General features: G+C 41.2%; 1 protein-coding gene across 1 annotated transcript; it reads right to left on the minus strand.

Moving 5' to 3' along the window:
* Window positions 1-9,578: 9,578 nt before the first annotated feature.
* On the minus strand, window positions 9,579-11,677 carry LOC147604074 (protein RTF1 homolog). The gene has a single exon (XM_086795479.1). The coding sequence runs from the start codon at window positions 11,640-11,642 to the stop codon at window positions 9,786-9,788; it is 1,857 nt and encodes a 618-aa protein (XP_086651605.1). The 5' UTR covers window positions 11,643-11,677; the 3' UTR covers window positions 9,579-9,785.
* Between the last annotated feature and the right edge of the window lie 14,780 nt (window positions 11,678-26,457).

Consider the following 26,457-nt stretch of genomic DNA (forward strand, 5'->3'; position numbering starts at 1 on the left):
CTGCTCCAATGGCATTGAAATAGGCTTATAGCCTATCATACCATACTTGGACAACATGTCCAAGCTATACTGCCTCTGCAATAGCAAAATGCCATGAGGTGATCTCACCACCTCTATGCCCAAGAAATACTGCAGCTCACCCAAATCCTTCATCTCAAACTTCTGCTTCAAAAGCATCCTGACATCATGTATGTCTGCATCACTATCACCAGTGATATTCAAGTCATCCACATAGATGACTAATAGCATGATCCCTGTATCTGTCTTTTTCACATATAGTGAAAAATCTACATGGGATATCTGAAATCCAATGGTAACAAGATACTCCCCGATCTTGTTTGACCATGCTCTGGGTGCCTGCTTCAAGCCATACAAGGCTTTGCGTAACCTGCACACAAAACCTAGATATGCATCTCTCATAACCTGGTGGTTGCATCATGTACACTTCTTCTTGCAAATCACCATGCAAGAAAGCATTCTTTACATCCATTTGATGTAAAGACCAACCCTTCACTGCAATGATAGCTCTCACGGTTGCCATTCTTGCAACCGGGGCTAAATGTCTCACGGTTGCTATTCTTGCAACCGGGGCTGAATGTCTCCTCATAGTCTATGCCATAAGTCTACGCATAGCCGCATAGCCCTTGGCAACCAATCTTGCCTTGTACCTGCTCACCAAACCATCAGCATTGTGCTTGACTTTATACACCCAATTACATCCAATTACCTTCTTTATACACCCCCTTACATCCAATTACCTTCTTTATACACCCCCTTACATCCAATTACATCCAATTACATCCAACTACCTTCTTTATACACCCCCTTACATCCAATTACATCCAATTACCTTCTTTTCCTTAGGCAAAGGCACTAACTCCCATGTTGCATTTGTTGGAATTAGGATTGCAGAAAAGCACACAAAGCTTGGAGAAGAAGAAGCAAGAATACACACAACACACAGTGTATTAGATTGTGTCAATGTACAAAGATAAGTTAGCCCTAGAATAATGGGCGTATATACAAGCCGGGGAAAAAACCTCCTAAAGAGGGAAAAAGTGCCCAAGCGGTCCTAAGTGTGTTCACACATCACTGCCTATATATATGGCAACAAATCCCCCCTGCTGGGAGTGATGATGTGAACGAGAGCTGGCACTCATGTATAGGGAAGTGCCATGCCCGAAGTAGATCAGTCCACAAAGGGGAGCAAGCCCAAAGCTTTGCGGAAAGCTTCAAACTTCTCACGAGGAAGCGCCTTTGTGAAAAGATCGGCGAGGTTGTCCTGTGTTAGCACATATGCCAAGCTGATCTCTCCTACTGAGAGTCTCTCCCTGACATAGTGATAATGCACCTCAATGTGCTTTGTGCGAGCATGAAAAATTGGGTTTCTCGCAACTGCCAATGCGTTCTGACTGTCAGTGTAGATAGAGGTGGCAGACTCCTGTCCAACACACTTGTCATAAGAATTGAGCCTATACAGCCCATGAAACAAGGTGCCAGATGCAATAATCGTATCACCAAAAGTCCAATCATGAACAGTACATCTGTCATCCACAAATTTGACTACAAGTCAAGTCTAGCAAATGCACAGACAGACAATAGATTCTTCTTTATCCCTAGCACATACAAAGCATCTGAAAGTGTGAAAGCGCTGCCATTTGCAGCAGTAAGCATAATTTTACCAACGCCCTTCACTGGGTAAGAAGCATTATTGGCACATGTGATAGTATTCCCATTAGAGACAGCCTCAAGACAAGTGAACATATCACGATGCGAGGTAATGTGCTTTGTAGCACCACTGTCAAAATACCATACACATCAGAGTCAACAGAAACTGCCAAACATGCATCATGTACAGATGGGTCATACTGGCAATACACACTAAATACCCATTCTGTATCCTACACAACATTTGCAGAATCTGCATTTGTAGAAGCATCCGCTATTGTGGCTGCATTTGACTCTTTCTTCTTTGCCTCTTTAGCCTTTAGCTAAGGGCAATTCTTAATGACATGATCAGGTACCTTACAATAGTTGCACCTGATCTTTTTCTTGCCTTTATCAAGAGCCTTCTCAGACCTATTGTTGCTACCTGTGGAAGGAGAAGAAGTTGCAGACCTACTAATAGGAGAAGAAACAGTGGAAGGGGCTGCCTTACCACTTCTTCTCTGGTGGGCAGCAACAAATGCCTGATCAACTGCACGCTGCCTAGCCCTATTTTGCCTAGACTGCGCTTCTTTGCAAGAGCTTGTTGACTAAAGTATCATACTTTACAACATCAAGTCTGTCCTCAGTAAGTCTCCACATGGAAGCAAAAGTCTGATATGACTCAGGTAAAGCATCAAGAACAGTCTGCACAAGAGAATGATCAGGAATAATATCACCTGCAGAAATCAACTGTTCCTTGAGATCTTTAATCTCAGCAAGAAAAACATTCATGTCATCATCTTCCTGCATAATCTTCGATTCTAGCTCTTTACGCAAGTAAGAGATTTTTGCCTCGTTACGACCTGCATACAAACCAGCTAGAATATCCCAAGCCTGTTTTGCTGTTTTAGCTGAACGAATATGTGGAGTGATGTTACGTTTGACAGAAAGTGCAATCAAGGCATGAGCCTGCGCATCTTTACCAACCTAACGAGCTTGTTCAGTAGTAGTGGGTAAAACAGCAGCAACAGTAGAGCTGCTAGAACCTGCAACATCCTCAACAGATCCTACATCCATAGAGCCTGGACGTACATCCATACCCTTCACAATGTTCCACACTCCTTTTGCAACCAAAACATGCTGCATCATGTATGCCCAAAGTGGGTAGTTGCTGTCTCCATCCAATTTGTCATCCGCAGACAACATGCGAAATACATCATTGTTGTATCAGCCATGGCCACTGACTGAAACTGATGCAAAAGCTACCTGTAATGAAGCAAAGACTAAACGGAAAATAATTCGTACTATGTAGCACGGTCCACAATAGAATACGTATGCCTGTTTTGCAGAAAACTGCACTGTCGAAATTTCTCAATCAAAGAACGTGAGTCGGAGGGTGCTAGTGGCGTAGCCCTGGGAGCCGATGCCTACTCTGATACCAATTGTTGGAATTAGGATTGCAGAAAAGCACACAAAGCTTGGAGAAGAAGAAGCAAGAATGCACACAACACATAGTGTATTAGATTGTGTCAATGTACAAAGATAAGTTAGCCCTAGAATAATGGGCGTATATACAAGCCGGGGAAAAAAACCTCCTAAAGAGGGAAAAAGTGCCCCGGCGGTCCTAAGTGTGTTCACACATCACTGCCTATATATATGGCAACAGCATTTGCATCCAATGCTGCCATCTCCTCATCCATGGCATCTTCCCATTTCTTATTTCCAATTGCCTACTCAAAGCAAGTGGGCTCAACCTCCTGTATTGCTTTTACCATGTAAGCATAATGATGGGCTGTATATCCATCATATCTCAACCTGTCAACAAGGTATCTAACCCTCGTAGACCTGTGTACACTTGGATCACTGCCAGGTGTCCTCAAAATAGCCTTGGTTCTCCTTACACCAGGAGTCACCACAGACAGAATGCCAAGCTCCTCATCAAGGCTCTACTCAAAGCCACTAGTGTCACCATCCACATATAAGTGACCTACTAACAGATCATGCACAAAAGGTTGATCTACCTTTTCCTTCCCTTTCCATGATACATGTGTACTTGCATCATTCCTCAACCTGCCTGCTGTGACCATGGGCTAACATTGGATCCACTGCTCGAGGACTCCCCAAGTCCACTTAACACCTATGATTGTTGCTCTACATGTGGTGCAACATCAGCACTTCTTACATCCGCATCTTCTGTTGCTTTCACTACTGGTGCATACCAGCTACTCATCTCATCGAAGACATCTCTGCTTACTCGCATCTCACAAGTGGTAGGGTTATAGCATCTATAACCTTTTTTCTCCATAGCATAACCAATGAAGATGCATTTCTCTGCCTTTGGATCCAACTTTGTTTTAACTTCATCAAGAACATGTACATATGCAATACACCCAAACACTTTTAAGTGAGACACATCCAGTCTTATGCTTGTAAACTTCTATTAAGGAGTCATACCATGAACAATTGCATAGCGAGTGTCATGTTCATAATGTACACATTAGTTGCTACTGCTTCTGCCCAAAAGTAATGTGGCATATTTTTTTCAACCAATCATGGCACGTGCCACTTCTGCAATGTGCCTATTTTTCCTTTCTGCACCACCATTCTGTGTTGCGGAGTGTACCTGCACGTAAACTGCCTCTTGATTCCGTGCTTTCTCAAGAAATCGCTGAACTCATTAGAGAAATATTCTCCCCCACCATCTGATCTTAGGCATTTTATTTGCCTTTTTCCTTCTCGACCAAGGCTTTAAATCTCTGAAAGTGATCAAACACCTCACTTTTCTCCTTTATGAAATAAACCCACACTTCCCTAGTGTGGTCATCAATGAATGTAACATAGTACCTGCAACCTGCAATTGTTGTAGTCTTGGTCGGTCCCCATACATCTGAATGCATGACATCCAATGGCCTTGCACTGACATGCTTTTCATGTGGGAAAGCATGTTTGGCCTGCTTACCAAGTTGGCATGCTTCACATACCTTATGCATACTGTCAACCTTAAACTTTGGCAAACCTACAACAATATTTTGGGCCTGCATAGACTTCAGTCACTATACATTCACATGACCAATGCGCTTGTGCCATATGTCAATATCTGCAATGGAACCTCTAACCACATGACCAGTCATGCTGACTGGTTTAGAGATATGCAAAAAATGGAAAAACCAGGTTATGTAGAAATAGGTGATGATACTGCACATCCCATTGCGCATGTTGGTAAAGTGCCATTGTCTATGCAGGATGGCAAAATGAAGTACTTGGCTGATGTACTTTATGTTCCGAATATTAAAAAGAACCTGGTTTCTATTTGACAGATGGTTGAGCAGGGTCTGCAAGTGAGGTTTAATCCTCAAGGATGTTTTGTGGAAGACTTCAAAAATAAGTGTCACTTGGTTACAAAGGGTAACAGAAATGGTAGGAAGTTTACTTTGGATGTGAGCATGCCTGAGATAAAGGCAACCTGTTCCATGCGCAAACATGGTTGCCTCTATCTCAGGCATGCTCACATCCAAAGTAAACTTCCTACCATTTCTGTTACCCTTTGCAACCAAGTGACACTTATTTTCGAAGTCTTCCACAAAACATCCTTGAGGATTAAACCTCACTTGCAGACCCTGCTCAACCATCTGTCAAATAGAAACCAGGTTCTTTTTAATATTCGAAACATAAAGTACATCAGCCAAGTACTTCATTTTGCCATCCTGCATAGACAATGGCACTTTACCAACATGCGCAATGGGATGTGTAGTATCATCACCTGTTTCTACATAACCTGGTTTTTTTATTTTTTGCATATATCTAAACCAGTCAGCATGACTGGTCATGTGGTTAGAGGTGCCAAAATCCACATACCATATATCTTGAGATCCTGACACATCCCCTATTATGGAACTAAGCATGTGTTGCATCACAAATAGCTGCTCACTTCTTTCATCACCTCCATGTTTGCTAGATGATGCATAGTTGCCATGCTGGCTGCAACTTCCCACTTTTAATGTCATTCTGCTTTTTGTAGCAGGTCCTTTGCCATGTATCCTGGTTTGCCATAGTAATAGCACTCTATGCTATTTGCATTTTGATTTCTTAGCCAACCACCTCGGCCTCTTTGGCTCCCCCTGCCTCTAGACTGGCCTCTTCCACTATGTATGATTGTGCTGATGTGAATCATTGGACTATTGTTGTCCAGAATTTTGATTTCCTTGTCGGCCACCACCTTGGCCTCGACCATGACCTCTACCTCTGCCTCTACCTGAATTAGAGTAGAAGGCATGTTCTAGTGTGTTCTTGCTTTGTGAAGAAGAATCCTCACCTAAAGCCTTTTCTTCTATGATCAGCATAGATATCAAGTCCTGAAAGTTGGGAATATTCTCCCTAACTGCAATGGAGGTCTTGAATGGCTTGTACTCTTTGCCAAGCCCATTCAGACAGACACTCACCAAATCATCATCCTCCACTGATACATTGATAGACCATACATTGATAGACCATACATTGATAGACCCAAGGGATTCAACAATGCCCTTGATCTTTAAGGCATATTCATTGATCGACATGCTTTTCTTTTCCATAGTATGCAACTCTTGCTTTAACTTCAACTTCCTTGCCTTTGTGTTAGTCTGGAAAATCTGAACCAGATTCTGCCATGCAACTGCTGGAGTGTTTGCATCTTGTATGTGTCCTATAGTGTCTGTGACACTAATTGAAAGCCAGTACATGACTTTTCTTGCACCCTGATTCCAATCCTTGAATGCCTTTATATCTGCAGGAGTGGCATTCTCCTCAGATAACTCTAGAGGCTCCTCATTATCTCCTTCTACTTAATCCCAAAATCCTTTACCCATTAGGAAATTGGTCATTATGAACTTCCAGGCATGGAAGTAATTCTTATCCAGCTTCTCACTAACAATCTGATTAATTCCGTCACACATGTTTTCCTACAACAATCCAATAACCTGCAAACAAATAATTTTTGTATGTAGCCTGTAATACAGCAGTATCTCCTGTAACTGCTGTGCAGCGGTACTTCAGCACAGCCTGTGTGTCACCAAATGTGACCAGAGTACATGTACATACACCAGTATCAACAATACATGTGCAAATCCTGTCTGCACTTCCAAAATGCACTGCTGCACTGCAATAACCAGATTTCGAGCAGAAACAGTTCTCTACCAGAACTTCTAGAAAACTGCTGAAAATACCCTGCAGTGATAAAACGGGGCCCGTAATGCGCCCGAAATGCGAATTTGGCTGAAAAAAATTTATCCAATAGGACCCTATACCTACCCTATAGCTTAGCTCCCGCAAAGACAACTCCTCAATTGGAGATGTGTAGCTCCCAGAGCTACTGAGGGGGTGTTGTATCTAAACCAAGAAGGGGAAAGAGATGATGGTGCTCTTACCCATGTAGTACCGCTTCCTTCCTTGCGTGTTCTTGCCTCTTGCTTACCTCCTTAGCTCTCACATGAACCAAGCTCTGATACCATAAAGAGAATGTGGGGGAGAGGGAGAGCTTCAAACCCTAGTATGCAAACACACACACACACAAGAGAGAGCAAGACACAAGAGAGAGCTGGATAGTTAAATTTTCTTCTATCTTCTTCTTCTCTACTCAACCAACATAACATAAAGATAAGAGTACACACTATATGGGTTAGTACTCAACTACTACAACATACAAGGGTCGGGGTCCATAATGTGAACCCGACTAAATGAGCTAGCGCTATAACTATGCCAGTCTCTAGTAATCCAAAATGGTTGTCACATAGCCTATCATCCCACTAGCAGCATATCATCCATAATCTCACCGACCATGCCAGTGGTTTAGATGCAGAAGCTATCACCCAGGCGGGTCATCAATGTCCGCCATAGCACTAGTTGAGCTCGATATCTCAACATAGATATGTCCTCCTCATTATGCTCCTTTCCTACCCTTTTCAAAACTCTTCTCATTCACAGAAAGCAAGAAAGGATTACAACTATCATGGAGAACTTACCTTACTCCCGAGCTTAGTCCTCTTGTAGTCCTCAAGCTCAAGTTGTTTAACTCTACTCTCCTCAAGCCTCTCCTCTAAGCTCTCACCACATAGGCTATTGCAATGAAGACTCTCCTTTCACTCTCACACACACACGAACATACACCAAGAATTCCTCTCAAGTCTCTCTCCTCACACATAGACAAGAGTAAGTAGAAAGCAAGAGTGCTTTATATACACAAAGGGGGATTTTGTCTTTATATATAATAAGAAATTAGTTAATAAATGCATGGCCCTTATTCACACTTAGGTGTCCAAAACTCATAACTTAACTAGGTGAGCATGGATATGGCCAACTTCCTCATAAAGATTACAACTTTTATTGATGCATGTGCATGCATGACACTTATTGAGTGCCCTCATATGTACGAGAGCAGCTAGTCAACCCAAAATGGGATTAACTCCCCCCCCCCCCCCCCCCCCTCTGCGCTACTTGATGTAGGACTTGTCCTTTGGAACTTATTTATGGCTTAAAAGCTGGATCACTCTATAGTGGTTGTAGTGCTCTTTTAGTCAGCAGAGGGTTCTTATGAAGTAAGGCAATGCATTCTAGACTCTTGTGTCGATCATGTGTTTAAAGGTTTGGTGCATGTATGATATAAGAAATACAACTTATGATAATAAACCATGATAATTCTCTCAGATAGACATGTATACATGTCAAATTGTAATGCACGTCTATCTATACATGTCAAATTGTAATGCACTCTCAGGTCATAGGAGTCATAACTTTCTCTTGTTTAATTTGTAAGTACCATGATTAGCTTTAAGAATCTACAAGTTGCCACAATTGTTGGAACCTGAATGGTCTGACATGCTCTTATTAAGAGAAGTATGTGTTGGCATTGAGATGAAGGTTATCGATGTTTGATGGCTTAAAGAATTAAGAGAAGCATGTGTTGGCATTAAAGCTAAAAGAACGCAAAGTTGTAAATCTTTCTATTGGTGCAGCCCAAAACTCTGCAATTGTGTACCTTCGGAGGATGGGCATGTAACATAGATCCACACATGCATGGAACTATAATTTATAATCATTAAACTATATGAATAATGATTAGATTTTCTTGTTTAATTAGTATTAAATTAGTCTAAGCGACAAGCCACTATACGACTAATTTACAATTTCATTAGTCACCAATCAATTGATTAGCTAATCGATCAAATTTTGAGTAGTGGATTTCATCAGTTACACGCTACCACGTTGTTAGCAAAATAAAGGCTACATTAAAAAGTAATCGCAAGAAATGGCACTACTTTATCTGTGAGCTAAACAATAGCTACCTTTACTGTCAAAATTAAACTTGCATTGAAATCCATCCACCAAAATCAATGCAAGCAAAAATTACAAAGTTGACAACATATTTCAACACGGTTAAAATCAGTCCTAGAAAAAACGACATTCTAGTGTATCTGTACCAACTAGAATTACGAAAAACTCGATGACCCCTTATTTAAGGAATGCTTTTTTATATATTTTAGTTATAAAACTAGCATATAGGAGAAACAAAAACGGGATAGATTTACGAGCTGTCCTTATTTTGTTTGGTTGAAAAATATGTTTTTTTCAAGCACTGGTTGGAATCTGGATACTCATAGATGTTGATCAAAGGAGGGCTGACACAGTCTCCACTATATCTTGGAGTAGCCATACCGCAGGACCAACAACATGGACACACACAACATTAATTGTGCTTATAAATCCATACAATATCATGAAAACAAATCATACTTAGTGCCAGCTTTTTATGAAAGGAAACAAACTAGACTTTAAATCCTCAATTTGATACTATCCACTAAAAGACTGCATTAAAACCAATAGGTTGAACATTGAAATTATAAAAATGTGCAGCATTTTTTTAAAAATGAAGTTGAAAAGCTAATTCATTCTGTGTGTCATCTCACTAAAATCTGTGCCATTTGTCATCTCACTAAAATCTGTGCCGTATCACTGTCAAAACATACCATTCCCTTGAAAAGTGCTCATCTGACACTCATGGAGAGCACCGATCGAAGCACATTCACAGATATTAAGATAGGGAAAGGTAGTGAGATAGTAAACTGTATGTATGTATATAGCCTATGTCGATGTGCAACTACCTAGTCTTAGTCTATGAGATTCATCCGGCGTTTGTAATCATTTATGGTGAGGGTTTGAGGGTGAGCATGGGGGTTATGGGCTTCCACACGGGGCCCGTTGAAGGCTTCGATGCGCTGCCTATTGGCAAGGAAGGCCAGGGCAGCACCGGTAGTCCCACCTCCGAACTTCTGCAAACGGGAAAGGTCCAGCGGGAGCTCAAAGCGGTGGAGCTGCAGAAGCTGAGCAGAGGGAGGGGCCGTGTCCACTAGCTTGCCGGCATCCGCGGCCTCTTTTTGAGCGCCCTCCTGGTCAGCTGTAGTGGCAGACGTGACTGCAGGCTCCGTTGTGGGCTTGGCTTGTTGAGCCGGCCCTTTGCTGTAATAGTTCTGCGAGCGGGTCCACCGGCGGGAGAAAGGGTCATAACCATCTTGGCCGGCTTCCAAAACCCGGCGCTGAGAGGCATTTCGGAAATTCTCCTCCCGATTGCGCCGGTTCATCTCTGCCAGTGCCATAGCCTTGGCATCTTTGGGCCGCCTCTGCGCCCCCAGGGTCTCTAGCTGCCTTAGTTGCGCCTGCAACCGTCCGATCTTGGCCACATCCCACGGCTGCTGTTCTGCAAGTGCAAGCTCCCTCGCTACCCTGTCCTTCTCGGCCGCTAAATTAAATGGCCGCGCTGCCATCATCTTCTTCTCCTCAAGCATCCTCTTCACTGCGTCGGCGGAGTAAATAAATGCCCCAACTTTATTGATGGCAGCTAACTTTTCTGTCACCGCCTCTTTAGTCAGCAGCTCGCCGCCAGTTTGACGGACCTCCTCTTGCCAGTCATGGAACTCCTCTTCCTGCGGCAGCTGTTCGGAGACCCGGGACATGCTGGAGGTGAAGACCTCATCGCCAAAAGCACAGCTAATATACTTGTGGGTCATGCGGTTCTCAAGCTTGTACATGCGGCTGAGGTCGCCAGCCTCAACGCCTCTAACTTGGCAGAGTCGGTAGCCAGTCAGAGAATCACCACCAACACCCAGCCTTACAAAGCAACCGACGATGATGTCTTCGAAATAGGGTTCTGACAGCCACTTGGCAAGTTTCGAGCGGCGTATGGCGATGCTCAGGATATCTTCAAAGGTAACCGCTTCAAAGGAGCTCTCTCTTTCCACACGCTTCTGCTGCTCAAGATCGCTCTCAGAAGAACTGCTCTTGTGAGCGTCTTCATCTTCGTTGTCTTCATAACCATGGATACGGCTATGGCTATGACCACCCGTTTCATCTTCAGAAGAGCTCGACGGGGTACGGGTCTCAACCTCGAACCTTCTTTTCTTCTGGCCCCTGTCTTTGTTCTTGCTCTGTTTCAGAGCTACAAGATTGTTCAAGATCTCCGCTTTCTCCTTTCGTCCGGGCAAAACCCTAGACCTCCCTGAAGGGCGAGCAGCAGCCATGGCCATGGAGGCAGCAGGCGGTCGAGGAGTTGCCGCCGCCTCCGGCCGCCTTGCTTTCTCGGCCCTCTCCTGGGCCCTCTTCATTTTCCTCCTCTTGTGATCTTGGAGGCGATCTCCCCTATCCAAAATGATCATCTCCCGGCGGAGCTCAGGCAGGGCGGCAAGTTCTGCCCTGTCTGTTTCATCTTTGTAAAGGTCGCTTCCAAAGGAAAGCTCGCTCTCTGCGTCTTCTTCATCAGAATATTCATCTCGCTTAAGGCGAGAGGCTTTACTTCTGCTCACAGGAACATCCGAATCGTCGTCTTCTCCAATTCTGCCAGAGCCGGACGAGCTTTCGACTTCATCGTCGGAGCTCAAATCTGGAACATCCTTGATGGGCCTGCGCTTGGGGGCTCTGCCTCTGCTTGTGCAACCAGCCACTGCTAAGAGCTCTTCGTCGAGAGAAGCCATATCCTTGGTAGCAAAACAGAGAAAGGAAACAAAGGACCTCTGCAAAAAAAAAAAAAAGCAAAGCTCGACGCAAAAGAGGAAAGCTCCGAAACCCTAACAGCAAGAAACGCAAGCCTTCCAAGGTTTTAGCACATGCAACGAACCTCCTTCAAGCCAAACTGTTAACTGCTTCACATCGGACACGTGTCCTGCTTGACCTTTTATGCGGAAAAAGACCTCACACAGTCACACTTACCATTTATAGTATTCACACCAACTCCCAAATTGACCTTCTGCTTGTGGAGAGATTCTAAAGGACTCCATCTAGAATGTATAAAGTCGCTTCCAACACCTTGAGAAGTAATTATACTCAAGTGGATGATCTAGCCCTTTGCCAGAAAATGACATGGATGATCAATAGTAGGCGAGTTATTCTTGTCAGCTTGCGGGTTTATGGGCTTTGTGGGTTTGCGGCGGCGGCGGCGGCGGGCTTATCGGCTTGTGGGCTTGTGATGAGCACCTTGAGGACTTGCAAGTTTGCAAGCTTTCAGACTTAGGCTTGAGGGCCTATCGGCTTATCGGATTTTGTGGGCTTAGTGGCTTCTAGTTTGCAAACTTGTCGGGTAATAACGGACTTGCACGTGTGGGGGCTTGCGAATTTACGAGCTTGCCGAGACTTATTGGCTTCCAAACTTGCCAACTTGGAGGCTTACTGGCTTGGTAATTTGTGGGTTTGTCGACATGCGGGCTTGTAGGCTTGCAGGCTTTTTGGCTTGCAAGCTTACAAACGACAAGCCCCCAAAGGCTTATTACGACCTTGCCAACTTACCGACTCTTGCGCTTTTTAGGCTTGAGGATTTACTAGCCTTGCCGATTTATCAACTCTTGTGGGCTTGCAAGCTTGAGGATTAACTAGTTTGCAGACTTACCGACTTGCAAACTTGTCAGCTTAGGGGCTTGTGCCAACTTTACAGCTTACAGGCTTGTAGACTTGCGGACTCGCTAGATTGCAAGCTTACCGGCTTGTATACTTACTTATCATCTTGTGAGCTTATGAATTTGCCGGCTTAGGGGCTTATGGGCTTAGTAGCTTACAGACTTGCTAGCTTACCGACTTGGGGACTCTTCGGCTTCCACGCTTACTTGCAGACTTTTGGGCTTGTGAGCTAGCCGACTTTTCGGTTTGCGGACTTGTGGCTTTGCTAGCTTATCGACTTGTAGACTTACTGGCTTGCATGCTTTTTGCTGACTTTACCGGCTTGCGGGCTTGGGGACTTGCCAACATGTTGGCTTTTCATGCTTGCGGGCTTACCAGATTGCCAACTTCTTGTGCACATCTACATGCATATGTATAAAGTTATGCATAAGGCTGATGCATAAGCTTATGCATATAGTTCTAAGCATACATCTACATGCATAAGCCCTATGTATAAGCTCGATGCATAAGCTTTTGCATAAATATACATATAGTTCTAAGCATATATCTACATGCTTATACTCTATGCATAGAGCTTATGAATAGCACTATGCATTACAAAAAGGGAAAAAAGAGGTAGTAAGAAATTAAAACTTTAATTTTGGAACACTTGGTTCTTCGCCAACAATAGCTAATGTACTCTAACTGTCAATGAAGATGGACGTGGGGGACAATTAATACCAAGATCTACCAAAAGGCCTCTGAGCCATATACAAAGTCCACATTTGCTATAAAACCTGCCATGTACGAAGCTTCACAACTCGAAGTGGCCACCATTGGCTGCTTCTTGTTGAGCCATGATATTAGTCGTAACCTCTTTGGAGACGCCCATTATTTTATTTCAAGATATTTTATTTTGGATGAGCCTTTTATTTATATCATTTACTAGGATTAATGTGTTTAATCAGATATGTGCATTGAGTGGTGGGGATTATATGTTAATCATGGGTGGAATATGTGTTGGACTACTATGAGATATTTTGGAAGACATGTGAACACCTTTTATGATTTCATATTTAGGCATCTATATTTTGTAAGGCTAAGGCCTCATACCTTTGTACATACCAAATACCTTTTGTACTGTGGTAGGCTAAGACTTTATATTAATGCTTACTATATTTTTATACTAATGCTTACTATATTTTTATAGAGTTTGCACGCTCATAAACTCAAAAAAGCACTTGCTTGTGCTTTGTTTTTTGGAATTATCTTTTTGAAAAGCAAGAGCATACATATAAATATGGGAGAGGGCTATACTCTACCCCAAGGGAGACTGAACCCACTCTTGTGTCGATGGTGACTTCTACTCTCTCTCTCTCTCTCTCTCTCTCTCTCTCTCTCTCTCTCTCTCTCTCTCTCTCTCTCTCTCTCTCTCTCGTTTATTTAATTTAGTTTATTTAAGGTTTATGATTTCAATTTGTGCAAGTATTTGTTATGCTCTAATTTTTATGTTGAGAAATTAGATTTTCCTTCTCCAAGTGTCTTAAGGTCGTGACACACATGATCACAAAGATGAAAGCAAAATCCACTATTGGACACTTGTGTATCATAACATCTAGCCCTATCGGAGTCATTTTGAAAGCATGTGGCTAAATATTACTCCCCTTAACATAGAATAGCCCAAGGGATCAAAATACTCGCTTGGCAGCCGGTCAATGTGCTACTTTCGGGACTGTGCATAAACCTACTCAATTGGGAGACCCCAAATTGAATGTCTGGTCTCATATTGCATAGATAGATCAGGCACCCAACAACCTTCTGATAAATTGATGCATCAAATTGTTCACCTGTATCCTGGAAACTGAGACTAGAGCCTTTCTCTACTCATGTAGCAAGCAGGCTTAGAGTCTTTAAGACCAAATCGTGTAAGCCACCTCTATATGTACTTTGACTGCAACATAACAATACCATCATTATGTTACATAAACTATATGCCCAAATAATACTGCATCAAAGTGTAGAAATGACAACACTCAAAGTAGATTAATGAAAATGAGTGAAGTAAAGGTGAAGTGGCATGATAAGGTCACTTACACATACTCATAAGAGTGTGTACACACTCAGGAGAAAAAGTTTCCTGGCCCATTATTAGCCTATGTCGACACATCACTACCATATAAATGGCTTAAATTTCTGCCTGTAGTGATGATATGAACTTGGAACAAGGTTTGCAAGGCTGGAATGGAAATAACCGCCCAATTTATGCTTAATGTAGCATCAATTTTGGGAGGAGCCAACAATGATAAAATAGATAGTGATTTATCTAGTGATGAGAGGACTCCTCCATATAAGAAGCCACTTTTGCAATGCCCACATTCACCCAGCTAAGAAGGAGAAAAAGCTCATAGGAAGCCCAAGAAGTATCTTCTCCCAACATGGAGACATATCTTCAGTGTCTTTGCTATGTCGAGACCATGGATTCACATGTGAGACCTACTCAAGACAGTGGGAAGATGACCTAAATAAGATCATCCTTCATACCAATAAAGGTGACAAGGATCCCATGAGCTTCAAGCAAGCCAAGCTTTGCCAAGCCACTCTAAACATGCAAGCTCAAAGAGAGGCAGAGTGTTAAGGCTCACCCTAACCCTCCTTGAAACACATCCAAAAGAGATTACCTGGTGAACCGCAACTGTTGTGAGGATCTTTCCAATGGCCGAGCTCATAACCGAGCTCGTAACCCTTGAGGTCTCCAAGCTCTACAACTCCTTGATAAGCAATTCCACCATGCCTCCCGCGAGCGTTGTCACACCGCTGTGTTGCACTACGAGTACTCGTGTCCCTCCTCTCACCTTATTTCACTCACACGCTCACTAGCATGCATTAGGGAGAGAGATTAGCAAGAGTATTAGCAAGAGCAAGACTCAATTGCACAATAGGAGAGTATGTTGTATTATGAGAGATATTCACTTATATACATGGCCATAAGTGTTCACACTCACTGTGCTGGCCGGCCACTTTAGGTGCATAAGAGGCCTAATGCTATTACAATGACTACTGTCATAATATATCCATGAAGTACATCACTTAGGACTTCATCCTAACTTGCAACCATACTCTCTTGAAGCGAAAATCACCATAATACTCTGTTACACCATTACGGGCGCCCGTCCAAGTTGTAGCTTTGGACACTATTACTTCATATCTTGAATGTATGACCCTTTGGTGTATCTACCGTGACTCCTTGATGTAAGATAATGGCGGTAGCTCTTGTTAACCCTAAAATTGGGTTAACATCCCTCCCTTCCCGATGGCGATCATGTCCTCGTGATCGCATTGAAGACCTTTGTGTGGGGAGAATGAACAAGCTTTGTCGCGATGGCTTTGATGTTGAGTGAGTTCAATGGTCTTTGTTCCTCCGGAAGGAATAAGAAAAGCTAGTTAATGAATGAAGAGGTTAGTAGTGTATTGGGAATTCCTAACAGGGTGGGGTTTTTTTAAATGATTGCATTTTTTATATTTGTGTGAGCCTGGCTTTTTTTTTGCTCAATTCGTTTTTGGCAATTATCAGCAAGGTTACATGTGATTTTTGTTAGTGGGGACACTAAGAGATATTAATAATGGGAGAGAAGAGAGAAAAGGATCCGGAGAAATGTAGACCTAATCATCAGAATGAGATGGTGATTCTCAGTTCCTCATTTGATTTATGGAAGCGACATTCATCATTTGAAGTAATTGGCCTTTGATGATGTCCCTTTGTATGGCAGGATTCTTGTCAAATGTTGTTGAGTAGGACCTATTCCTGTCATCTTGTGCTTTTTATGTTTTTATGTATATTTAAGTGCTCTTATGAAACAGATTTACATAGAGTACAAAAATTGAGTCATATAAACTCTTATTGAGCTGCTCTGTGATGAATTAGCCACTTGTTGGTGAGGATTGAAAGAATTACGTTGACTTGCGAGGCTAATATAGATAGATCATTGATTTTTGAAGATGGTAGTGTCGTTTGGAAAGGTTTGTAATTTGAAGGGAAATTCCAGGCGATGGGTTGTACCTTTGACGAGGCTTCCACCTACCATGCCCCCCCATCTAGGAATGTACCTGGAAGTTGTCGATGGTGAGGCTTTGGTGCAAATGTTCTCCAGTGCATGGCATGAGTATGGATATGTACTCATGGAGTAGCTGCTGCATTAATTTAGCCAAAATAATAGTAAGCAGTAAGCTTAACAAATATATAATGGCTATTAAAGATCGTTAGGAAAGTGTTAATGCATGATATGGCTTAATCCATGATGATGAGGCTTAAATTGTGAAAGTGTAGGTTCTTGAGCCGTGAGATTATAATTCGTGAGAAACCTAAACTCGTGAGATTGTAGGTTTTTTTGGTCGTGAATGGATATTCCATGAGATGGCCTAAACCCGTGAAAGTTCAGGCCATGAGATGGAATTCCATGAAGTGTAATTCCATGAGATAGAATTTTGTGAAAGTTCAAGCCGTGAGATGGAATTTCATGAGAGGTAATTTCGTGAAGTGTAGTTCTGTGAGATGGAATTTCCTGAAAGTTCAGGCCGTGAGATGGAATTCCGTGTGAGAGGTAATTCTGTGAAGTGTAGTTCCGTGAAATTTCAGTCCGTGAGATGGAATTCCGTGAAAGTTCAAGCCGTGAGATGGAATTCTGTGAGAGGTAATTCCATGAAGTGTAGTTCCATGAGATGGAATTCTGTGAAAGTTCAGGCCGTGAGATGGAATTCCATGAGAGGTAATTCCGTCAAGTGTAGTTCCGTGAGATTTAATTACATGGTTGTGAACTGGAATTTCGTGAGAGGTAATTCCGTGAGATTACAGGTTTTGACCTCGTGAAGTTGCAGGTTTTGACCTCCATAGTTTTTTTATTTTAATTGATTTTATGGGTCAGCTAGGTCATAACTTGCGAGCAACAGCTTCTTGTGCACTTATTTCTCACATCCAAAGGGGCGACAAGAGCATTGTTATTTTGTCCTTGATGCGCTTATAAGTCTCCGTTGTAGACACGGGTATTGATTCTTGAATTTGTTGCTCAAATGTTGTCGAGGCAGTCGGTAATACTGCTGATTGTTTGCTTGAACACACAAGCTCTTGTGTTGGTGCTGAATGCACGAGAGTGGTTGAATGATTTACTTATTGTTGCTTAGGCTTCCATTCTTGTCGAACTGTAGGTAAAGTTGTTGGGGTTGAAGTCGGTGGTGCGGTTTTCTTCACATTGTTCAATTTTGGCAACCATATGATGGAATTACCATCATAGTATCCTTGTTGCTAAACCACATGCACAGGCACCCATCTTTGATGAACATTATAAACTGGCCAATGTGCTTGGTGCTAAGGCTTCCTTCTTTGTGTAAGCTTAGGGGACTTTGTGATGCGCTTGGGGACCCAAGCTTTGGTATTTCTTTGGTAGTACCCTTGTGCCTGCAGCAGTGTTTTTGGTACCCACACTTAATGACTTGGTGGTGCGCTTGGGGACCCAAGCTTTGGTATTTCTTTGGTAGTACCCTTGTGCCTGCAGCAGTGTTTTTGGTACCCACACTTAATGACTTGGTGGAGTTTTTTTAGGAACTTGCATAGGCTTTTGTGGACTGTGTTGTGGAGTACTTTTCTTTTTCCTTGGCCTCCGAGTATTGCATTGAGGAAGAGGATTTGACTATCGAGGCACCCAAATTTGATTGGTACCTTCATGGTAGCCTTGAGCTACAAGTAGCTACTTCTCCACCCACATCTTAACACTAGTTCTGTAATTGGACACTAAAGTGTCCTGAAAAGTTAGCATTTTTCTTGAATTTTTGTGGGCAATCTATTAAGAGATTTGAAATGCTTAACATCCACAGATATTCCTCAAGACCCAAAAATCCTTGAGATTTTTTAAATTGCACTTTTCTTAGCTTTTGCAAGGCAATATTTTAATTTTCTTAGACACATGCTGCAACGCATGATTTTTGCCGTTTTCAAAATAGTAGTAATTTGGACATAACTTTTAGAAGGGACATAGTTTGATCATGAAACTTGGCTTGATGGAAAGCCCATGATGTAAACTAAATCCTGGAATCATCAAACGATTATTGGATAAATTTTTGACTCGCTAATATTGAAATGACGTTTTTTATACAGGTGGAGCATGAATTTTTCTCCTTCAATATGTAAGCTAATAATGTCTCCTTTTCTCTTTCTTTTAATTCGACCTTGGTTTCGATAGTTTGTAGTCCCTGTTTTTCTTGGGTTTAAGGTTTTGGTTTTTCTTTTGTTTTCTTCTTTAAAGCATGTTCTTCTACCCATGTTGAGGTATTGTCTTTTGCATTCTTTTTGACTATTTCTCGTGCCTTGGCTTGTAAACGTGTAATCACATTCAAGGGCATGGTGGACAATTTTCCATTTTGTACACTTAAGATGTTGAGTTATATTTTGTGAGATGAGTTGCATTGACGCAACTCGTCTTGGGCAATCTTGGAATATGTGTTCAATGCCACATCATTCACACATGGATTGCAAGGTGTCCATGACTATGGACATGGAAGTATTCCAAATTGTGCAGTTTGCCACCTTGTGAGGTCCACGACAATAGAAACACTGAAGTGTTCGATTAACTGCTTCCTGAGCAATTTCTACCCTTTGGACTGTTTCTCTTTGGTGCACTAGAGATGGAGGTTTTGAGTCAATTATGGATGAAGCGGGACACTTTTTAGTATCGTGGTCAAAGGTCTTACAATATATATAGTATAGAAAAATAGGCGCCTTGTATGCACAATGGGGATTGGGATGGTCGTAGTGATTACACTCAACACAAGGTATTTCGTTCCTCACTTGTAGAGGCATTAAGGATGTCTGGTTTTAAAGGTATTCATCCTCTCTTAGAGATGTTGATTGGAAGGTTTTAAGCAAGGCAACATAAAGTTTGAGGAATGTCAATTTTGAGATCGATCTTTCTTTTGCCATTGTTTCATTTGGTTTAGATGAGGAACATCTCGTAGCATGATCATCTTTTAGCATGTTGTCATCTAAACGTATTGCTTCTTTACAACATTGATCGAATGTTTCTAGATTGGATACAATGATCAAGTTGTGTAAGCTGTTATTCTTCAAGCCCATCATGAAACATCTCTTCAATTGAACATCGTTTAAATTTTCCCATGTCTCACAACGCCCAAAAAGAGGGGGGGGGGACCAAAACGTTGCATAAATGGGGGTGGAGAAACAGAAACCGATAGCTCTCTTCATAGTCCTTTGAAAAGCAACTGGCAAGAACTCATTGAAACTCTAGCTTGGGTCCACTAAGAGTTTTATCTGAAGGATAAAATCTCTAATGGATTCATTTGGTTTTATCTGAAGGATAAAATCTCTAATGGATTCATTTGGTTAACGCTCAATTGAATAGAGTTCTGTTGCTGCACTCCACCAATCACCTTATCTGGAAAAGCCATGTATAAAGGTTGATTTCAAGGTTTTGAAGTTGGTCTTGATCACAGGCATCAATGCGATAAACCATCGACTAGCTTTTCCCTCTAAGTATAGGTTCAACGCATGTACCTTGGTGGGACAGTTAGAATTTCCAAAGGCTTCACATCTCTATTCAAACATTTGAATGAATTGAACAGGGTCTGTTGTTCCGTCATATTTGTCCATAATTTTGGAAATTCGTACGGCCGTATTTCTGTATGAGTCACTGAGGCCGTATGTGAGTGCTCTTGTTGGAAAAGACTCACTGAGTCCTTGGGCTACCCCCCTTCCTAGACTAGTCAGTATGTCCAGGGTGTGGGCATCCAGGAAAGAGTTAGTACTTGTAGGATTTGCAAGAATGTTAGGTAAGGGACCAAAGCCCGCCAGTGGGATCGAAGTGATAGGGATTGTAAAACCCGATGACATGCTTGTTATAAGCATAGCCAATGGTATCAGGAGGTGTATTTCCGACATAGATCTCAATGGCTCGAAGATGTCAACCATTAGGTTCAGTCCTTGTGTGATCCCTGGCAATCTCTCCATCATGGCCATGTCATAGTACCTAAATACTCCTTAATGAGCAAACACAAGTTTTTTTTTTTGCTTTTTATATTTTCTCACAGCCCATTACAGCTTCAAGAGGCCTGGCGTTCTCTTCATTGGGTCAAATGGGTGTCCGTTAGCCCTAAATAGCTTAGGTGCTATATGCACGTAAACGACCTCTTAGAGATAATTTTTCGGAAAAAGCATATGCTAGTAACTTCCCAGATGGAAGAGGAGGTCCTAAAACCTACTTTCCAATCACTGTCTCAAGACGAAAAAAAATTCAAGATTTTTTTTCCTATTTCGCAACAGGTTTTTTAGGGTGTTCCAACAAGAATTTTAAAAAACTCTATATGAGGGCGTTGTAATTTTGGAGTACTACAACTTTGTTTCTCTGAGTCGTCCGTGATTTTGTCGTTTAGACCTTCAAAAAGTAGCCCGGATATGACTCCTCATCATTTTCGCGTTGTTTTTTGTCATTTTTCATAGTTTTGGACTGTTTTTTGTCTCGATTTCTGAGTCAAATTTTGAGACTTGATCGGAGACCAAAATGGTCAATTTTGACTTCGGACGGCCACCAAGTTCAAAGTCGAAGAGCTCGATGTCAGCTTTCCGATGAGCCCTAGAGCACCTTCATCGGATATTAAGTTTAGGAGATACGGTCCTTTTCACGCCGACAGGCTTCATGGGTTTTATAAATTTTGATTTTTTTTTGTGTGAACTCTAGTTCCGTGAAGTTGCAGAAAATGGTTCACGTCGTAAACCAGACTTCACGGAATATTAAATTCGGTTTTTTTTTGTAGGGTTCCCGAGAACGTGAACCTTTTAGGTGTGAACTCTAGTTCCATGAAGTGGCAGAAAATGGTTCACCCCGTGAACCGAACTTCACGGAATATTAAATTCAATTTTTTTACGCGTGCACGTGGTTCCGGAGGACATGAACCCTTAGTTCTATGAAGTTGCAGAAATTGGTTCACGTCGTAAACCAGACTTTACGGAACTATTAAATTTGATTTTTTTTTACTGTAGTGGGAAATATGAATTTTCCTTTTTGGGGGGGATATTTTTTGAATTTAAAATTAAAGAAATATGGGTATTTTCTCAAAAAGGTAAGTGGGAATCAAAAAAGTCAACCTTTTAATGACACCCCTTACACCCTTCATAAATGACTCCCAAATTGGACAATTTGACAACTCACGAGCATCTACTCATTGAATGCTCATTAGCCTTATTCACTAATTTTTTCCTCTTTTATAATAATCAAGGACTCTAATTAACCACTAATCCCTAATTAATTCACACAGTTGAGCACATCATTGGATAGAGCAAGGGAATGCTAATCTTTGTGCATCAACAAATGTATAAATTAATCTAAAATAGAGGATTAATTAGACTCTTAATTATAGTTTCCTCTTTTAAGGCAAAATTAAGTAAAGAGAGTCAAATTTCTCCAATTAATGAAAAAAGTGATGTAATTAGGTATTTTGATGCATCTAGATGCTCTCAAAACACTCAAATATACCAATTTCGACTACTCATATGATCAATTTAGACCCCAATTAACACATTTTCTAATTTTTTACCTCTTGAGCAAGATTAATCACCCTTAATGACAAAAACCAATCCATTGAGAGAAATTAGTCAAATTCAAGGGTTTTTTTATGGTTTTAAGAATTTTCTTGAAAGATTAAGGTACTCCTAATGCTTGCTAACACTCTAATCCAAACAATTTCAACAACAACAAACACAAAATTAAACTAAAATTAATGATCTTAGTTCTATGTTTAACACTAAAGAGAGCTAACATTCACTAAAAATTGCATTCTATTGCATTGTTTGATGCAATGGATGCCAACTAAACCTAATACAAACTATGTGCAAGCTCAAAGAACATGAAAAATCACAAAAACAACAACAACAACAACAAAAATAACAAATTAATCTAAAAATTAAGCAAAAAGCATTCTTTTCAAAAACAAAAAAGAGAGCTATTCTACACCAAATCTCACACAAATCACCATCCAATCCAAAGAGAGCTATTCTACACCAAATCTCACACAAATCACCATCCAATCCACATCTTTTTCATGGGAAACCATTAATCAAGATAATGGGCAATGGGTAATGCGAAGATTAGAAGAAAAACGATGGAAAAAGCCAAGGGATGATTCCCCGACAGCGACGCCAAAAATTTTATGGCTCACCCTAACCCTCCTTGAAACATATCTAAAAGAGATTACCTAGTGAACCGCAACTGTCGTGAGGATCTTTCCAATGGGCGAACTCGTAACCCTTGAGGTCTCCAAGCTCTACAACTCCTTGAGAAGCAATTCCACCGCACCTCCCACAAGCGTTGTCACACCGCCGCATTGCACTACGGGAAATGGTCCCTCCTCTCACCTCGCTTCACTCACACACACTCACTAGCATGCATTAGGGAGAGAGATTAGCAAGAGCAAGACTCAATTGCACAGTGGGAGAGTATGTTGTATTATGAGATATATTCACTAATATACATGGCCATAAGTGTTCACACTCACTTAAACTGTGGTTGGCCGACTACTTTAGGCTCATAAGAGGCCTAATGCTATTACAATGACTACTGTCATAATATATCCATGAAGTACATCACTTAGACTTCATCCTAACTTGCTACCACACACTCTTAAAGCGAGAATCGCCATAATACTCCATCACACCATTACGGGTGCCCATCTAAGTTGTAGCTTTGGATACTATTGCTTCATATCTTGAATGTATAACCCTTTGGTATATCTATCGTGACTCCTTGATGTAAGATAATGGTGGTAGCTCTTGTTAACCCTTAAATTGGGTTAACACAGAGAAAGAAGTCAACTCAAAGAGCTGGTTAGTTGGTCGAGAGGAAGATCAAAGGCAAATGCCCAAATACTTTAAGTCCTAGAACATGGGTGATAAAGTGATACACGATAAGAAGGCTTAAAGAAGCCCTGGCAAAGAGCCCCATGCCTCTTATGATGGCCCCACTAAGGTTAAAGAAGTAAATCTTGTTGGCCCTGGTGAAGAACCTAAGTTACTAAAGGACCTCGCTCTTGAGCATAATCAGTAACCTTGCCTCGCCCTTGAGCATAATCAGTAACCTTGCTCAAAAAAATTTCATGATGTTTTTACATGGAAGTACATTGACATGAACTCACAATTATAGAGAGAGAATTCAGTCATGGATTTTCTTCAAATTTTGGAAAGAGAAAGGCATAGCATACATCATCACGGTGACTTCACGTTTTTTCTAGACATGAATATTCACATTAGTTTTGTAGAGAGAGATTATCATGATAATTGTAAATTTTCACACCATTTGTGCCTTTAAATTTGTCAAAGTTGTCAAGCTACGTGCTAAAGGTCGACTTCGTCTCACGAAGATGAATTTTTCTTTGACATCTTTATAGAGAGTGATCATCATGATAATTGAGGAATTTAACAATAAATGTGGATTTGAATTTATTATACTAATATGTCAAAGGGGTGCACATGGGCTTACGGAATTATCCGGTACTAGGGTCAAAGTATTAAAGGCCTTTTAACCTTTATCCAATTCAAGGCCTTTTAACCTTTATCCAATTCAAGCATTTCTAAATTGATTCAACCTAGCTGCAAACGAATTTGCTAGTAAAGATAACATATAAGTAAGAGAGAGAAATTTGATTTTTAGTTAAGCTTAATTACCTTACTCTTTTAAAAAAAGTTGACTAGCCAAAATTCAAGTAAGCTACTCATTTGGTAGTCCCCCAATGTAATCAAAACAACAAAAATTGATTAAATGCAAAAATTAAAACTATATGTCGGCTCTAGTAGGCTACACGAACAAAGAGGTAAATTCTCGTGCAATCCTCTATACAAAGAGGATTCCAATAACACTTGAAATTCAGCATTCATCAACAAACCATTTCAAAATAATTAAAGCAACATTTAAATTAACAAGATTCTTCTATGGACAAACAGAGAGCAAAATCAACACTATCTCCATCAAATCTATCTCTTTTTAATGGAAATGAGCATGCCAATGGGTAATGTAGATTAAGAGAAATATTAAGGAAAAATCCAAGGATTCCTACTCAATAGCCAGCATCAAAAATGTTATGGTCTATTTCGGTCTCTCTAAAAAACACATTACAAGAGATTACCTGAACACGCTACACTTTCCATCGGACTGAGCTTGTAACCCTTGAGGTATTTATCTCTACAGCTCCTTGGATAGTAGTTTTTTTCACTTCCTCCCTCTAAGCCTATTGCTCACCAGCCTCTGAGAGCCAAGCTTACTATCCTCTGAGAGACAAGTTACATGAGCCTCTAAGCCTGCAATCGGAACATGCCAAGTTCGAACCAAAGATGGAGCATGTGTATTACTGCCTAGTGAAAGCTTGGGTGGTCACTCATAAATATATAAGTGTAGCACGTGGGTTCAACATAATGAGTTTTTAAAACCTTTTTTTTACATAGTTTTTACATACATAAGGGTACCTTTGAAAGGGGCTATTCACAGGTTGATTAGAAAAAGGGTGTGATTTATTCAAGAAAAAATCACAAATAAGGGGTTTTTAAAATAGGACTTGAACGCACGTGATATAGAGGATTTACATATAGTGAACCCCCCAAGAGTAAAAGTTCCTCATCACACTTCCACCTTTGTGAAGGGTTTTTTTTTGGATATTTCGGAGTCTTGTGTGTGCGTGTCCACCTCGTGTTTGTACGTGTCCTATAATATGTGAGTGTACCCATGTTTGTATGTCCAATAGCCTTAGGGGTTAATGGGGCAAAAGCCATTAGCAAAGGTCAAAGTGTAAAAGCCTAGGAGTTACTGAGAATCTCCATAAAATGCAAGTGGGAGAAGAAGATGCCAAGTATTAAATATAGCCCACAATGTTGACTTTGGTCACATGGGATGATTGAGAGAATCTACGGGTGTTATGACATCATCGGTTATGTCCCAACAAGCAATGTACTTCAAACCTATATATTGAGGCTCTCATATCAATGAAATGATCTATCATTCCTCTTATCATTATGCTTATGATCTAGCTCATGTGATTAAGTGCTAATCTCATTCAGTATCTTAAACCTCATGCTAATCTAATGGCCCTAATTACCTTTCATCCACACCATAGCTTAAAAGCCATCACCGGTATCAGAGCTAGGTTTAGGAATATTAGCAATTAGGGTTTCATTTCTCTTCCAACGCTTACGGTTTGTGTGTATTCCTGTTGCATGAGCATGGAGACGCTGCTTTGTGAGGAACTACTACAAAATCTCATTGTCTTTACCAATTACTCATCCAGGCATAACGCTGAGCATTTGTTAAGGGAGTTCTTGCGGTGTAATCATCAATAAAACAAGCTTCATCATCACAAATAGAAGCAGCAAAAAGAGAAAAGCTCACTAACATAACAACCGCCACCAAGAGAGGCACTAGCATTTTGATTAGCAATCTGTGTGTAAAGAACACACGCGGGCATCTCAAAGTAGCATCGCATAAAGAAAGAAAGTACACAGGTGTGGGCGGCATATACAATGTATTCTTGGCTGTTCACACTCTTTGCATCGACATCATTAATAAGCACTTCGGCTTCAAGTTTGGGCATCATCTAAATCTCATCTAGATTTTCATTTTGACAAATATTTTGTTGAATCTTTTTGCACTTGATATCCAAGCCACCACAGCATGGATATGCCACCCTAAAGGGCGCTTTGCCATCGTGGTGATTGTGGGGGGAATCCTTCCTCAAAATCCTTTTTTAGCTTATATGTGTGTGTGTGTGTGTGTGTGGGTCATGGCTCCTCTGCCCGGGTCATCCCCCAAAAAAGATTTATAATAAATGTTATGTGTGTGTTTTTCTCTTCGTGTGCTTTGAGAGTTAATTATCTTCAATAAC

This window comes from Cibotium barometz, chromosome 62 (genome assembly GCF_041138505.1).
Source record: "Cibotium barometz isolate CiBa-2024 chromosome 62, ASM4113850v1, whole genome shotgun sequence".
Taxonomy (NCBI): domain Eukaryota; kingdom Viridiplantae; phylum Streptophyta; class Polypodiopsida; order Cyatheales; family Cibotiaceae; genus Cibotium; species Cibotium barometz.

Excerpts from the sequence above, each read along its gene's own strand:
- LOC147604074 (XM_086795479.1), bottom strand. The coding sequence starts at position 11,642 with ATGGCTTCTCTCGACGAAGAGCTCTTAGCAGTGGCTGGTTGCACAAGC.